The sequence below is a fragment of the Schistocerca serialis genome, chromosome 2, assembly GCF_023864345.2.
Source record: "Schistocerca serialis cubense isolate TAMUIC-IGC-003099 chromosome 2, iqSchSeri2.2, whole genome shotgun sequence".
NCBI classification, from domain to species: Eukaryota; Metazoa; Arthropoda; class Insecta; order Orthoptera; family Acrididae; genus Schistocerca; species Schistocerca serialis.
The window spans coordinates 427,294,345-427,312,387 of NC_064639.1; the positions used below are offsets into that span (position 1 = coordinate 427,294,345).

At 39.9% G+C, this 18,043-nt stretch overlaps 1 protein-coding gene across 1 annotated transcript in view; it reads right to left on the bottom strand.

The window, feature by feature from the left end:
• The window catches only part of LOC126456037 (adenylate cyclase type 3), a 418,454-nt gene that overhangs the window by 56,677 nt on the left and 343,734 nt on the right, over positions 1-18,043 (bottom strand). The window contains exon 16 of the mRNA XM_050091793.1: positions 13,256-13,354. Coding sequence (XP_049947750.1) covers positions 13,256-13,354 — 99 coding nt within the window. The remainder of the gene's footprint in view (positions 1-13,255; positions 13,355-18,043) is intronic.

Genomic DNA, 18,043 nt, shown 5'->3' on the forward strand with positions numbered 1-18,043 from the left:
TTCTGTACCAGTATCTGTTCAAATTGCACGAGACAGTCGCTCTTGTCATCAGCAGGACAATAAACTTTTTGTAGATTTGGACTTTCATGGCGAGGTCATACCATTCCAGCTCGATACCGGAGCTGCTGTTTCATTGCTCAATCACGACACGTACAAACAACTGGGCAAACCTCCGTTGCGTTCTGCAAATGTTAGGCTAACCACATATTCAGGACAGAAAATTCCTGTGTTAGGACAGTGCAGCCTTCTTGCAACATACAAGGGACAAACAAAACTTGCGTCATTTTACGTTCTTCGTTCTTCTTCTGCAGTGAACTAGTTTGGTTTAGATTTATTTCAGTTGTTTAACATGTCTATTGTAAATCAGGTCCTATCAGTGAATCAAACTGTGCCTTCAGACAGTGTTTCTCGTCTGTGTGACGAATTTGCAGACATTTTTGCACTGGGCTTAGGTTGCGCTAAAAACTATGAAGCACATTTGGAACTGAAAGTAAATGCGCAACCGAAAATTTTCAGAGCGCGCAATGTTCCCCATGCATTGCATGATGAGGTCGCAAGCACATTACACGAGTTAGAATCACAAGGTGTGAGTGAATGTGCGCAATGCCTCTTCCCTTTCAGCTCTGCTTCATCGCTTACGCCGTACAGGTGTTCCGTTCGTCTGGACGACGGAATGCGAACGCGCCTTTCGCCAGTTGAAATCGGCGTTGCTTTCTAATACTTGCCTTACGCCATTCGATCCCCAGAAACCCCTTTTGTTGATGGTAGATGCATCGGATTTCGGGATCGGTGCTGTGCTTGCGCACAAAGTTGGCTCCCATGATAGCCCTATTGCCTTTGCGTCCAAATTGCTCTCGTCTGCGCAAAGAAATTATTCACAGATAGAGAGAGAAGCTTTGGCTCTCGTGTTTGGTGTTACTAAGTTCCATGATTTCTTGTATGTTCGTCACTTCACCATCATCACAGACCACAAACCTCTGACATCGCTTTTTCATCCGCACAAGCCTGTACCTCCGCGTACAGCGCAGAAATTCATTCGCTGGTCTATTTTCCTCTCGCAGTACCGCTACGATATCTTGTATCGGTCCACTGCTACGCACGGAAACGCCGATGCGTTGTCCCGTTTGCCTGTTGCTGAGGATAAAGCATTCGATTCTTCCGAACTTGCTTGCCTGTTCATTGATTCGGAAACCGATGAAGTGGTCGAATCGTTTCCGATGGATTTTCGTCGTGTAGCTACAGCCACAGCTGCTGACTCTGTCCTTGCTACCGTTTTGCGTTTTGTTGCTACGCAGTGGCCTTTGTCAAAGTCACGGATCGAGGATCCGTTGGTTCGCCGATTTTTTGCTCACAGGGAGAGACTTTTTGTTCGACGTGGTGTTTTGTTGTTGCGTTCTGATAATGATCAGTCCAGAGTCGTGGTCCCACGTTCGTTACAGTCCTCTATTTTACGGCTTCTTCACCAAGGACATTGGAGTATAGTGCGAACGAAACAACTTGCTCGTCAGCACTGTACTTGGTTCGGAATAGATGCTGCGATTCCGAATATGTGTTCTTCTTGCATGGCGTGTGCCGAACAACAATCCGCACCGCCGCGGAAAGTCTTTGCATGGCCAAAAGCCACTTCCCCTTGGCAACGCTTGCACATTGATTTTGCTGGTCCATTCTGGAATGCTCGATGGTTGGTTCTGGTCGATGCCTTCAGTAATTTTCCTTTTGTTGTCCGGATGTCTTCCACGACGTCCTCCGCCACCATCCAAGCGTTGTCTGCTATCTTTTGCATTGAAGGTCTTCCGCAGACTATTGTTTCCGACAATGGCCCACAGTTCATGTCCGCAGAATTTCAGTCATTCTGCCAGGCCAATGGTATTCAACATCTGACATCCGCGCCGTTTTCGCCTCAGTCAAACGGTGCCGCTGAACGATTGGTCCGGACTTTCAAGGCACAGATGTTGCAATTGAAAGAGTCGCATTCTCGGGTACCGAGCGAGGTGGCGCAGTGGTTAGACACTGGCCTCGCATTCGGGAGGACGACGGTTCAATCCCGCGTCCGGCCATCCTGATTTAGGTTTTCCGTGATTTCCCTCAATCACTCCAGGCAAATGCCGGGATGGTTCCTCTGAAAAGGGCACGGCCGACTTCCTTCCCCATCCTTCCCTAATCCGATGAGACCGATGACCACGCTGTCTGGTCTCCTTCCCCAAAACCAACCAACCAACCAACCAGCATTCTCGGGAGGACGCATTGTTGATCTTTTTGTCTTCGTATCGCTCTCAGCCCCGAGATGGTCGCTCGCCGGCTGAGTTGCTCCACGGTCGTCCTCATCGCACCTTGATGTCTTTGCTGCATCCGCCGCATCAGGTTCCTGTGCAGCGGCAGACTCCTGCTTTTGCTCCAGGCGACGTTGTATTTTATCGCAACTATCAAGGTTCACGGCGTTGGCTCGCAGGGCGCATTCTTCGCTGCCTCGGCCGCGCGATGTATTTGGTTTTGGGGGCCTCTGGTGAGGTGCGTCGGCATCTCAATCAGCTGCGCCTCTGTCGTCGCACGGGTTCTGCCGCTCCCCGTCTGCTTTCAGCGACGGTGCCGTCCGGTCAGCGCCCTGGGTACCCATCTACTGGCTCGCCTCATCCCCAGGTGTTACCGACGATGCCTTCCACTTTGCCCCATGGCGACGCGCTGCCGTAGCAGCCGCTGCCGCCTGTTCTCCCGCCGGCGCCGCCTGCATTCGACGCTTCGCTGCAGCCGCCAAGCGCCTGCCTGGGTCACGCGCCGCCTATCGCTTCCCGTGACCAGCCGTCCTCCGCCATGGACCTCTTGCCCGCTCCGGACCACATGACATCATCGCGCGTCGAGTACCCCGACGCAATGGAGGTCGACCCTTCGGCCCCTCCTGTCTCATTACGGGCGCATACACCGCATGTTGACGCGCACCCTGGACTAGGTTTTCAGGCGTTTCCTAGATCCCCTCGGACCAAATGGCCGGGTGCGGGTGGCACAGCCTCGCCTGTTGTTAGGCTCCCCACCTCATCGCATACGTCAACATGGGGTCCTCCCCACGGCGGGCGGAAGCCTTATCACACGACCGTTCGCCGATTTGCGGGGGAGGAATGTGGTGTCACCGCCAGACACCACACTTGCTAGGTGGTAGCTTAAATCGGCCGCGGTCCATTTAGTACATGTCGGACCCGCGTGTCGCCACTGTGTGATCGCAGACCTAGCGCCACCACAAGGCAGGTCTCGATATACGATAGAGCACTCGCCCCAGTTGTACGGACGACATTGCTAGCGACAATACAGACGAAGCCTTCCTCTCATTTGCCGAGAGACAGTTAGAATAGCCTTCTGCTAAGTCCATGGCTACGACCTAGCAAGGCGCCATTAGCCTTACCTACTTTGAAAGTTATAGTATAAATGTCTCAAGAAGAACGCTGTATTCATCAAAGAATAAAGTTAAGTATAAAGCAGCTACGTACTTTTCTTGCTACCATTCAATAGTTATCCTGTTCCAGAATTCACGCCCGTCTGCGTTAGATAGCATGCCTATCGGCCCCCTCAAAATAACACTGTGTCGGCACTTCTGTCGACACATCAATGACAAAAAAAGATTAGTTGGGAGACTCACTACTTCCCCCAAGCAGATGTCAAATTATACATCATCCATGAGCTGATCAACTTAAGTCTCATCCAAAAGTGCTAATGATGTATGATTTAATGATTCTTTCTTTGGCATTTTCACATCCTTTTTCTTTTGATGAACAAGAGAATATCTCTGCAGTTGGTACTATAATCCTAACTTTGCATCTCTCTTGCCAGTTGAAAAGGTTCTACATCTACATCTACATGGATACTCTGCAAATCACATTTAAGTGCCTGGCAGAGGGTTTTCTGAGAGGTGCCATTTTCTGTTGGTATCATCACTTTTATGATTTTCAGTTAATATCATCACTTTCATAGACAATAGGATACACTGCAAGTCCATGATCATAGTAATAAACTTGCAGACACAGCTGTTTATGTAGAATTCAGTTAAACCACTGGTTGTTGTGGAGTTCGATAGAGTTTTCCAGCCTCAGAATACAATATAAACTTCATAACATTTATTTCTCAATTGCTATTTGTTCAGAAATTATTGGAGATTAGCAATAAAAAGGTAAATAATAAGCTACTAACAGCAAATGAACAGCAAGAATATAGTAAAACTGAGAACACAACAGCTTTTTTCAGAGTAACAGCTATCTCTCTTATCTGCTTGATTCAAGTAGGCATCAGCATTACAAAGTGTGTTTCATTCACTGTAAGGCCATTGATGTCTACTTTTTGTACTAACATGCCAGTGTTGCAGGTTTAAAATTGCATAATAGGAGTCTTTGTGATGGTGTTAAGACTTAAATTGTTAACTGTGAACTGCTTGTAGGCATCTCCATCTATCGTCTGAGCTGTGCTAAGGATGAGACTGGATCCTTGATTAGTATGCTCATGTAATCAGCAAACATTAGAGTTTTTGAGTCACCTTTCAAAGTCATGATCATTTATCATATGCCCTAAATATGGCACTCCACAGGTTGTATTCTCTCATTCTGAAGTCAGTATCATGAGACAATCTGTTAATGAAACCCTCTACTCTACGTTATGAAGGTAAAATTCCACACAAGCAAGAGGAATGCTGGTCTTCCTATAACATTTTAGGTAGCTACCTAGAATTTGGCCATCCATACAGTCATACACTTTAGCAGGGTCATAGAATGTACCAGATGGATAATATTTCTTGTTTAAGTCTGATAACACTTAATTTGTGAGATTTTGTATTGCTTTCTCTGTGGAGAATTCTTTATGAAAACCAAACAGAAATGGTTAACAATTTCTCCTCAGTTAAATAAGATATTATTCTGTAATAGACCACTTTCTCAAAAACTTATGGAAAAATTGGAAGAAGTGATGTAGGACTGTGATGAGAGATGGCTTACTGATCATCAGTTTAGGTTATACATGTTCATCTTTGCTAGTGTGAAACACATCTCCTCTATTGAGCAAGTGCTCATGCTCTTTAGGTATGCATTTTACAGCCCATGTTTGCAGAATCTTTTCTCTTATTTTGGTTCATATTACCAACCACCTCTGAAAGTTGCCTACCCTAGAGTCTTAGCAACAACAGTTTCATTACATGTATTCCACTGTCAGAGGTATCAGAAAGGTTTACCTACAATTTTCAGCCCTTTTGTTTCTGGGTGCCTTACCTCAAATTGATACATACATCCTTCTCCATCATCCTAGAAAATTTTAATGCCACCACTGAATCATCCTTTATATACATCAATTTACAGGCACTGGGACTGATAATTTTGACACTGTATAGTGTTGTTGGATGACGTTTCTGGACATGGGTTCTTGTGTAAAACTTGAACTACTAAGGCCCCTCTACAACCTCTAGAAGTGTGTAACATGTATTGTGAAACACCCTATACATTTCAGGAAGTTAATAAATTGTTCTGATGCAACCAAGTGTCATGAAGTTCTTGAGAGAGATCATAAACCAGATACTGGATCATAAAGTGTACCTGGGAGGAGATATAGCTCAGATCATGAAGAGTAAGCTGAAGGTTAAGACTATCATCAGGAGGAAGAAATGTATAAGGATACAAGGTACAGATCTGTTGAAGAATGATTATGTGCATTCAAAGTTCTCTGAGGCTGGAACCATTGTGATAGTGAAAACCACAGCAAGTAGCTCAGCTGAGGTGGATTCAACATCCTTGAAGAAGGTAATAACAGAAATTGGGTCAATAAAGTTAAATGAAGAGACTATGGGTAAGGGATGAAGTGCTTCAGTTGACTGATAAAGGAAAAAAAAAAAAACAAATGTTCAGAAAAAGGAAGGATTGCAGCAATAAGTCACTTAGATATGAAATAGTAGAAAGTGAATTGGTTCTAGGAAAAATTAATAAACCGAAAAGGAAGTGGTCATTGGAAAGGGGGGCTTCACCTTACAAAAAAGTCAAAATAACTTTCAGAGAATTTAAAAGCATACACATTGTTTTGAATCACGTTCACACTTTTACTTATAAAATACTTTATTAAAATATACATATGTTCACTTTACAAAAGACACACGAAGACTATCAATTGCGCCTCATCACTCACGCATATATACACAAACATAGCTGTCACCACAATCGATACTTCTCGAACATACTCGATATAACTTATTCTAGAACGATGTTCTGGAACTTTCTCATATCCGATATAAATGTATTACATAATTCCAACACACCTCCTTACATTTATATCGCGATGTTTAACATATTCCTAATTTTAATGAATTTTTCTTTACATAACGACTTTGTGAATATATCTGCAACATTTTCATTTGAATCTACTTTAACAATATCAATGAGTCCCTGTAAATAATACTCATTCACAAAATGGTAATGAACTTCTATGTATTTTAAAATCTTTGTAAAATTACCAAACTTCGCTATATTTAATGCTCCTGAATTATCTTCATATATGACAATAGGTTTTTCAAATTTAACATTAAAAATGTCTAAAATATCATGTACAAGTTTCACCTCGCTTACATCTTCAGACAGTGCTACATATTCTGCGAAAGTTGAAGCCTTTGTAACACTCGCTTGTTTTCTTGACTTCCAAAATACAACATTACCAAATAATCTAATTACATAACCAGAAGTTGACTTTCTATCCACACTATCACCTGCCCAATCTGAATCCACAAAACAATCTAATATCTCAGCACTTTCATTCCTACAATAGTTTAATTTCAAATCTTTAGTTAAATATAAATGTTTCAAAATTCTCAAAGCATATTTAAAATGAGTACTACTGTAACAACTTTGGAATCTGCTCAAGTAATTCACACTATAGCTAATATCTGGTCTTGTACCCGAACTTACGTACAAGAGTGCACCTATCAAGTTTCTATATCTAACGTCATTACAATCTTCATACGCTGGTTCTAACTTTAAATTTACTTCCATTGGAGTTTTGTACAAGATCGAATCTTCAATTTTATATTTCGCAGCTAACGAATCAATATATTTTTCTTGACTCAAACTCATAACTCTTGTTTCACAATCATAATTAATATCGATGCCAAGATATCTTTTTACCTCACCTAAATCTTTCATATTAAATCGTTTTGACAGTAAGTTCTTAATCTTAACAATTTTTTCTTTTCTCACACAGCAAATGAGCAAATCGTCGACAAAAATAATCAAATAAATCAAGACATCTCCATCTCGCAATACATAAAGACAATAATCATATTTACTCCTTTTAAAACCTAAACTTCTTAAAAACTCGTCAAGACAATTGTACCAAGTTCGCGAGCTTTCTCGCAAACCATACAATGCTTTATACAATTTACAGACTCTATCCGTACCATCATCATATCCTCTTGGCTGCTTTACATAAACTTCAGATAAAACTTTACAATTTAGAAACGCAGTCTCCACGTCCATTTGTTCTATAACCAAACCTTCTTGACAACAGTATGACAACAAAATCTTTAATGTTTGCATATTGGTTACTGGAGAATAAATATCCTCAACGACTTCTTTTTGTTGAAACCCCCTGACAACTAATCTTGCTTTGTAAACACTTTCTGATTTCTTTGTGAAAACCCACTTTACATCAATGGCTTCTTTATCAACTGGTTTATCTACTAATTCCCATGTTTTGTTTTTGTTCAAACAATCAATTTCCTTATTCATCGCTTTTTCCCAATAATTTGATTTGGCGCTGTTAATCGCCTCCTCAAAGCTTTCCGGACTATTTGCACTGCAAAAGTTTACATAAATAAAATTGCTGTAAACATAATCATTTAATATTTTTGGTTTTCTTTCTCTAGATGATCTCCTCAACTCAAGTACTTTCTCTGGTTCATGATTATCAGAAAGCTTTTCATTTTTCACAATTTCCTTCTGTTTTTCTATTAGTTCAGTTTCATTTTCTATACTTTCGTGTTCAGAATCACTAGAATATTCACTTACTGAATCATAATCTTTAAACCCAATACATTTAACACCACTTTCAACAATGTCCACATGTCGAGCAACAACTATCTTATTATTTATTAGCACTCTGTAGCCTACTTCACAATAACCCATTAAAACCCCCAAATCGGCTTTCCTATCCCATTTCGACTTCCTCAGTTGCTCAGGTACTCTTACAAAAACTCTACTCCCATACAACTTCAAATGATTAACATTAGGTCTTTTCCCCAGTAATATCTCATAAGGAGTTTTCTTTTCAATGGTGTTAGCTAAAGTTCTGTTTTTTAGGTACGCTGCTGCACAAACCACTTCAGGCCAAAATCTCGTGTCTACTCGCGCTTCGGCTAGCAGACACCGAGACATGTCCATGATGGATCTGTTATACCTTTCAGCAGTACCATTAAGCTCATGCACATAAGGTGGACAAGCATTCAATACAATTCCTTTCTGTCTCACAAATTCATAGACATTTTCATTTAAATATTCCTTCCCATTGTCACATCTTATCTTTTTAACAGTGTTCCCAGTGAGATTCTCAACTTCATTAATATACTCTACAAAACACTTGTATATTTGATCTTTAGATTTTATGGTGTAAACACGAACTGCCTTACTGTAATCATCAATGAAAGAAAGAAAATATCTTTCCCCATGCATTCCAGTAGTTGAGTGAGGCCCATTTAGATCTGTGTGAACAATTCCTAAGATTTCTTTTGCTTTTGTTCTATTATTTTTAAAAGGAACATTATGCATTTTGTTTTCGATACAGATTTTACATTTCATAAATTCTGATTCTAGTTCTGAAGGAACCCCATCTAACAATTGATGTTTACATAAAGTATTTAGATAATTGAAATTAACATGTCCCAAAATGCGGTGCCATTTTTCCTTTGTTGTCATATTATTGTCTTTACTCATAACATTAACATTAACTTCTCCTTTATTAATAGTACTACTCATTTTATACAACCGACTCTCTTTCCATGCAATCGCAATCAATCCATTAGCTTTATCAAAAATTTTAGCATTATTCCCTACCGATACAATTTTGTGATTATCTGTAATTTTGGCATAACTGATGAAGTTTTTGTCTATGTCTTTTACAAAGAAAACATCTCACATATTAATTGGAATCATTTGATCATAGACAGGAAAATTACTAATTACATTACCAACTTTAGTAGCTTGCAAAATTTTTCCGTCAGCAATTTTTACATTTATAGGTTGTTTTAAAGTTATACTCTTAGAAAAATATTCCTCATTATTAATAACATGATCAGTACAGCCACTGTCTAATAACCAATTGATTTGAATTTGATTGTTGTTACTTGACTCTACTGTTCTATTTTGACCTATCATAGAATTAACCTCTGTTATAAAACTACTCATACCATGATCACTCTGATGGTAACCTTGCTTGCTGTGATGCCGACCGCTGCTAAAACCATGCTGCTCTCTTCGACCACGTTGCCTGCTGCCATAACCTCCACGCTGCATGTTGCCGTAATTTCCACGCTGTACATTGCTATAGCCTCCACGCTGCATATTTCTATTATCTCTGTCGCTACTTTGAAAATGTACTCCACGATGCCATGTGCCTCTGTTACTTGTTCTTCCCTGGTTACAATCACGTTTGAAGTGACCTGCTTTGCCGCATCGATAACATACTTGCTCCTGATTTCTTGAATCCAATTTTCTTTCTGTGTGAAATGCATTTGATTTTACCTCTTCATTTCCAGTTTTTGTATTCAATAATTGAATCTTACGTTTAACGTATTCAACTGTCTGGTCCTCTTCCTTCAAGACGTCCACTAAATCCCCAATATAGCTCATTGACTCTGGTAACATTCACAGCATATAATTTAACTTCTCCTTTTCTGTTACTTTAGCGCCTGCAGATTTCAGCTCATTTACAGTTTTTTCAAGTGCACTGAAAAATGTTCCCATATCACTGTAATCACTTAACCTCAATTTGTCCAACTTGTTTCTGCATAATATTTGAAGGGCTGTAGACTCTTTCGAATATAATTCATCAAATTTCTTCATGATCTCGAAAGCACTTTCTCTGTCACTCACGAATTCTAGTTGCTTATTTGTGATTGCACCATAAATATAGTTGATAGCCTTCAAGTCCTCTTCATCCCACGTTTCGTTGTCTGAACTCACTTTTGCCCTCGTAGTCACTGTATGGCATTTCTTCATTTTTATGTACATGATTATCTGCTGCTGCCAGTTCCCATAGTCCTCGCCATCAAATACAGGAATAGTTATATCAGCCATGTCGAACTTTCTGAATAACACGCGACGGCCACAATATAATATTTAACTTCGACTTTTCTTTTCAATAACCACACTCTGCTACCATATTTTGAATCACGTTCACTCTTTTACTTATAAAATACTTTATTAAAATATACATATGTTCACTTTACAAAAGACACACGAAGACTATCAATTGCGCCTCATCACTCACGCATATATACACAAACATAGCTGTCACCACAATCGATACTTCTAGAACATACTCGATATAACTTATTCTAGAACGATGTTCTGGAACTTCCTCATATCCGATATAAATGTGTTACATAATTCCAACACACATGACAGCCTAAAAATTAATCCATGGTTGAATGCAGATGAGAGAGTGGGTAAGTGTAGAAATAGTACATTGAGAGCCTCAGTGAGAGGGAGCAACTGTCTGCTAACATAACAGAAAATGAAAAGGGGATCCATTTTAGAGTCTTTGCTTGACAGAGCTTTGAAAGACTTGCTAGAGAACAAGCAATAAGAAACAGAAACATTCCTGCTGTTGTGTAACTCTCCTAATTCACTATTTAATTACATAAAGTCAATCAAATACATTATTTTTCATTGATCCGTAACAATGTTTATATGTTGTAGAACTTCCTTCAGTTGCAAAGCTACATGCACAATCAAAATTGTGATGAGGAGATTTTTGCCTGTTAATTCTTGTTGCTGGTGAAATGAACTTCAAACACATAACTGTGTAAATTAATTCTAAAATAAAATACACATTGTAAATTACGTACAGTAGTCATCTGAGAAGAATGACTGTGAGGGATGAGATGGGGAGCAGGGCACAGTCCTTTCCCATGCCCCGGTCCTACCTGCCCTGTGCTGTCTGAAAAATATTGTGTTACCAGTAGACTTAATTGTCGTCACTGTTCACCAGTTATGGTCTTTTAGTTCCTTTCTTTATTTTTATTTACAGCTTCATGTAAGTGTGCCCATATGATAGTTTGTGGAAGGGGGGGGGGGGGGGGGGAGTGTAGACCTGGGGGGGTATGTATTTCTAATATTTTGGAAGATGAATGCTAACTTGTAAACAGCCACAAAAATAGTTCCATTTCCAACCCTGTTAAAATCCTGGGTGATGACTATCAGCTACAAATATTAAAATACTGCCATCTTCTGATTTATAACATTTTTCTATAAGAAAAAAGGAAATTTCCCTGACATATCATAAAAATTGCTGATTATGCATTATTTTGCTAAAAGCAACTGATTTTGTGTTATTTTTTATGTTATCATTTTTGTGAGATTTTCCTGCCCGTAGTGATGTTTTAACTGAACAAAACAAAAAACCACATCTCAGTAGTTGCATGCACAGTACAGTGTTAATAAAGTACTGATACAGCAATTAGAGATACCATGGATGCACATGAAGAATTTGACTGGTATTATTTTTGAAGTATGAGTGCAATGAAAATAAGTTATTATAGTTGCATTGTCCAAATCTCTTCAAGTCAGTCACATATACAATTTTCACATTGTTGTATTAAATGTCTTATGAACAGCACACACTTTCTTTCTAGACCACGTCACCCTACTTGCAGCCACACTCCTGCTTCATGCATTCTTCTCAGCTGCGGACAGTATTTTATATTTCATGAAGGAAATTTATCTAATTTATTACCAGAACATGCATCATGAAATTAGACATAAAAATAAGTAATAATTGGCTTCATTTAGCAATAACAACCATCACAAATTATAATATGATTATAGTTATGTATTGGCAAGGCATAGACAGTTATGTTTTGAAACTGGATTTCAGTTATACTACATAAATGACAAAGTTCTGGGAAAATATTGTATTACCAGACATTTTAGAATAAATTACTACTATCATGTGTATTTTATAACATCAAACTATATTCATTTCAAGAACCAGGAAGTTACTCTGTGGAATTTGTAAAATCATTTGCGAGAGTGTGAACACCACATGGCTATTAAAATTAGTGAGTAGAATCTACGAGACTGAAAGTATTCTATTACCTTGGAAGCCCAATAAACCAAATAGCACAAGCAAAGAAAGTATTCTTTACCAACAAAAGTCTCCTAGTATCAAAAATGGGACTTAATTTGAGAAAGAAATTTCTGAGAATGTACATCTGGAGCACTCCACTACACTGTCAACTGTGAACTTAGAGAAAATATGAAAAGAAGAGAATTAAAACATTTGATATGTGTTCTTCCAGTTTGGGTCTGAAACACTGGTTTCAAGAGATTTCCATTTTGTGAGAAAATCTTGAGCATTACATGACAAAACGGAAAATACGTAAGGTCACTGCAGTAGTTTCCACTGATGAAATGTTGTACCCAAGCAGAGTACACCATAAAAACAAATCAGAAAAGTCTATCATACCTTGTCCTCAAAATAAAAGAAATGAAAATCATTTGAATAAACATCCATCTTTTGGTAATATCTGTAGATTTGACTATGGATACTTGGTGAAACATAATTAAATGAAAAAAGGCATTTTTTGCCACTTGTTTTAATAAACATTCAGTTTTGTGGCCTAGGTTGTGGGTTATGCTGTAAAGTGTGCTAATAATGCAAAATGTAAATTGCAAAAATAAATAATTAATGAGGCATGTTGAAAAAAATTGTTTTTTCATCTACCATTTGCATTATGTTAAAGTAATACATCAATAGGTCTTAAGATGATTAGCTGCTTACAAAACTAAACTGCATTACTGACAGCTGTTATGGAAGTCATAAAATCAATTCACTCTCACATTTTAGTGCTGCCAGTTATTCACTCCTACTGCTAATTACTTATATGGTTAACTTGCTTTGTGTGATGGTTTAATGCATTTCTATATCATGCCATTAAAGAGGTGCTGATTGTCTGTCAGTGTTTCAAAATATAATAATTGCCTTCTTCCAAAACAAAATAAAATGAACCAAGCTGTGTGACTTTCTAAAGTACCTTTACTGTGCGTGATGGGTTGAGACCACTTGCTGCCATGTATGTTGAACCAATTGTTTTGATCTTGATAATATCCTGGTAGTGTGGCTGCTCCAGCAACTGAAATGAATACAAGAAATAGAAAGTGTGAGTATATGCAGAAATTATAACAAAATTAAACATAATTGTAAATAAATGTAATGTTGTACCAACAATTGCTTTAGAGATTCTTCCTTGTTGTCCTCTTGCAGATCCAGTGAAAAAAATAAAAAAAAATAAAATAAAAAGAAAAAAAAATATTTGTACAGTACTGCAGTGCCTGTGTTGGTAAGAAATATTATGCAATGTTCCCTTGGACATGCATGCATGTCTGAAGGAACAGGCACTGTGGTGACTACAGATGTATTTAAATACGTGAATATGAACACCCTACAGCTGGATAAAGGAATAATAAAAGTGAAAATCTGTTTCTTACTAGAACTTGAATCCCGATTTTCTACTTTACGTGAGCAGTCGCTTTAATCACTTTCATCACTATCTGAGTACAACTGAAGGCCAGACTGAAACTTTCATAAGTCATTGTCTATGTGTCTACAAACTTCACTCGTCCACATCATACCTGAAGGAACATTACATCTTACTTCTTAACCAACACAGGCATTGCAGTATCATATTTACTGGCCAATACCAGGCCAGTGACTTTCAGTTAAAATGTCTCCCCTTTACGAGAATTACATGATGTGTACAAGTGCAGCCTGTAGACTCATGGACAATAACATATGAAAGTTTGAGTCTGGCTGTGAGTGGTGCCTGAATAGCCAAAGTGTTAAGGTAACCACTCGTGTTAGGTGGGAAGTCTGTGTTTGAGTCCCAGTCTGTCACAAATTTCCATTGTCGTCATTCCATTATGCAGATGCAGGTTGTTTAATATTTGCCATTGTCAATGGATTTCATGTCAACATTTGTTTTCATCTTGTCATTATTAAACATACACTCCTGGAAATTGAAATAAGAACACCGTGAATTCATTGTCCCAGGAAGGGGAAACTTTATTGACACATTCCTGGGGTCAGATACATCACATGATCACACTGACAGAACCACAGGCACATAGACACAGGCAACAGAGCATGCACAATGTCGGCACTAGTACAGTGTATATCCACCTTTCGCAACAATGCAGGCTGCTATTCTCCCATGGAGACGATCGTAGAGATGCTGGATGTAGTCCTGTGGAACGGCTTGCCATGCCATTTCCACCTGGCACCTCAGTTGGACCAGTGTTCGTGCTGGACGTGCAGACCGCGTGAGACGACGCTTCATCCAGTCCCAAACATGCTCAATGGGGGACAGATCCGGAGATCCTGCTGGCCAGGGTAGTTGACTTACACCTTCTAGAGCACGTTGGGTGGCACGGGATACATGCGGACGTGCATTGTCCTGTTGGAACAGCAAGTTCCCTTGCCGGTCTAGGAATCGTAGAACGATGGGTTCAATGACGGTTTGGATGTACCGTGCACTATTCAGTGTCCCCTCGACGATCACCAGTGGTGTACGGCCAGTGTAGGAGATTGCTCCCCACACCATGATGCCGGGTGTTGGCCCTGTGTGCCTCGGTCGTATGCAGTCCTGATTGTGGCGCTCACCTGCACGGCGCCAAACACACGTACGACCATCATTGGCACCAAGGCAGAAGCGACTCTCATCGCTGAAGACGACACGTCTCCATTCGTCCCTCCATTCACGCCTGTCGCGACACCACTGGAGGCGGGCTGCACGATGTTGGGGCGTGAGCGGAAGACGGCCCAACGGTGTGCGGGACCGTAGCCCAGCTTCATGGAGACGGTTGTGAATGGTCCTCGCCGATACCCCAGGAGCAACAGTGTCCCTAATTTGCTGGGAAGTGGCGGTGCGGTCGCCTACGGCACTGCGTAGGATCCTACGGTCTTGGCGTGCATCCGTGCGACGCTGCGGTCCGGTCCCAGCGGTCCCAGGTCGACGGGCGCGTGCACCTTCCGCCGACCACTGGCGACAACATTGATGTACTGTGGAGACCTCACGCCCCACGTGTTGAGCAATTCGGCGGTACGTCCACCCGGCCACTATATGCCCTCGCTCAAAGTCCGTCAACTGCACATACAGTTCACGTCCACGCTGTCGCGGCATGCTACCAGTGCTAAAGACTGCAATGGAGCTCCGTATGCCACGGCAAACTGGCTGACACTGACGGCGGCGGTGCACAAATGCTGTGCAGCTAGCGCCATTCGACGGCCAACACCGCGGTTCCTGGTGTGTCCGCTGTGCCGTGCGTGTGATCATTGCTTGTACAGCCCTCTCGCAGTGTCCGGAGCAAGTATGGTGGGTCTGACACACCGGTGTCAATGTGTTCTTTTTTCCATTTCCAGGAGTGTATTTAAAAATTTGAAAATCACTGTACAGTTTCAAAATTTTTATAATCAAACTGACATAAAAATTTAACAAATCTCCTGAGAGAAACTGAACATCTGTGTGCTTTACTTCCACTCTCTACTAAAGTTAAAGAGCAAAATGACTACAGGAAAACTGCAATAAAATCAAAAACAAAATTTGTGTTGCAGGGACTGTTCAGTGTATAGAAGAGTCAAAAACATTTCTGGCGAAATTTAAAGCAAGAAGGGCAGTCCTTGGTAAAAGAAGTCTACTAGTGTCAAATATAGGCCTTAATTTTAGGAAAAAATTTCTGTGAATGTACATCTGCAGCTAGACTTTGTGAGGAAGTGAGTCATGGACTGTAGGAAAATTAGTAAAAAGGGGAACTGAACCATTTGACATATGGATTACTGAAATATGCTGAAAACTAAGCAAACAGACAAGGAAAAATGAGAAGATTCTCCACAGACATTAAGCTATTGACCAATGTGATGCAGTAGGAAAGCTCAAGACACAATTTCCAACTTGTGTAATAGAATGACTACTCTTTATTAACCAAAAAATATTAACAGTAAACATAGTCATAAATGAAATAAACTGTGACATGCATCAATTCACAGAGTAGCAAGCAATTATAGTTTGAACAGATGTACAGTTTAAAGACTTTTTTAATATTATGAAACAAGCTACTTACTTAAAAGCATTTTTGGTGGCAAAATTATGTAAACATTTCTTATATTTATTTGGTCTTCTGGAGCAAATGTGTTTAAAGGGTTTCAATCCAAAAACATTACAGGACCTAATAACTTCTAGTACATTAATGAGAATGCAAGGTACGTGCAAAAAGTAAAGAGGCAGACAACACTACAAGGAATTTGGTAGTGCTGTAGTGTTCTACTTGTGCAGACTAGTTTGTTCATCCCTTTCAGAAGCTCTGTCAGAATTTCAGCTCTGTACAGCCATCATGTGATTTTTGAGACTGCCATTATGAAGTTGTGCTTTTGTTGTGTTACAAAAATGTAACAGAAGCACTTAGAGCAAAGTTATGCCACCAAGTTTTTTGTGGGACTTAGGGACTCCATGACTGTAACCTTTGAAAAGTTGAAACAGGCCTGTGGGGAACATTCTTTATCAAGAGCACAAGTTTGTTGTTGGCACAAATCATTTTTTGTAAGGCTGAGAACATGTCAAAAATGATCCTTGCTCTGGGACACCTTCAATTTCAAAAAACAATATAAACTTTGAATGTGTGGTTGCTCTTTTGAGATCACACCAACATTTAACAATAAGATTGATGAGTGACCTGTTAAACTTAAGCACTTACACTGTAAATCAAATTTTGTCTGTAGTTTTGCACATGTGAAAAATCTGTTCCAAAATGGTGTCAAAAAATCTCACAACTGAGCAGAATGACAATAAAAAACAATTGAGTGATGATATTCTTGAGAGGATTGCCAGTGACCACAAATGGTTCAATTGTGTGATCACAGCTGCTTAATACTGAATTTTTGAGTATGATCCTGAGACAAAACAGCAAAACTAAGACATCTCCTCAGCTGAAAAAAGCTCAAATGAGCAAATCAAAGATCAAAACAAAGCTGATTTGCTTTTTTGATGGTAGAGGTATCATGTGTAAGGAATTTGTTCATCTAGGACAAACTGTCAACTAAATGTTTTACAAAAATATATCTTAACAGCTCAGGAAAAGGGTAAATCGAGAGAGAGTTCACTCTGCAGACAAGTGGATGCTGCATCATGAAGATGCCCATGTCACATGGTCACTTCAGTCATGGAATTTCTGACCTCAAAAGGCATTCCTGTTGTTACCCCTGCCCCCCCCCCCCCCCGCCCCTCCCTCCCCCCCCCCCCCCCAACGCCCCTCACCACTTCCTATTCACCTGAACTAAAGTCCTTATGACTTTTTTCTTTTCCTGAAATGGAAAAATGCCTTAAAAGGATGCCATTTTGGGACTCTGGAGAACATTCAAAAGAATGTGGCTGACATGTTAGAGGCCCTACCAATTGAAGCTTTCCAGTTCTGCCACCATGGCCAGAAACAAGGGCTCCACTGGTGTATAGCTGTTGAAAGAAACTACTTTGAAGGTTGTTGTTTGACAAAAATAAAAAAAGAAAACTTCAGTAGATGAAAAATCAATCTCATCATTTTTCTCACACACCTCATACCTAAGTAGCCAGCAATAATGTGATTAACAAAAAGACAATAGTAAAGAAGAAAAGTATAGTTGCAAGTTATGTTTACAAATTCGTACTATGCTATGTACGCTCAGCACATGATAAATAATATTAATGTTAAAACGTGCATGTCATGAGAATATTGTAAAGGCTGAGGATGTAACTTCTACCATAGTGGATGAAACGGCTGTGCTAAGATTAGTAAGT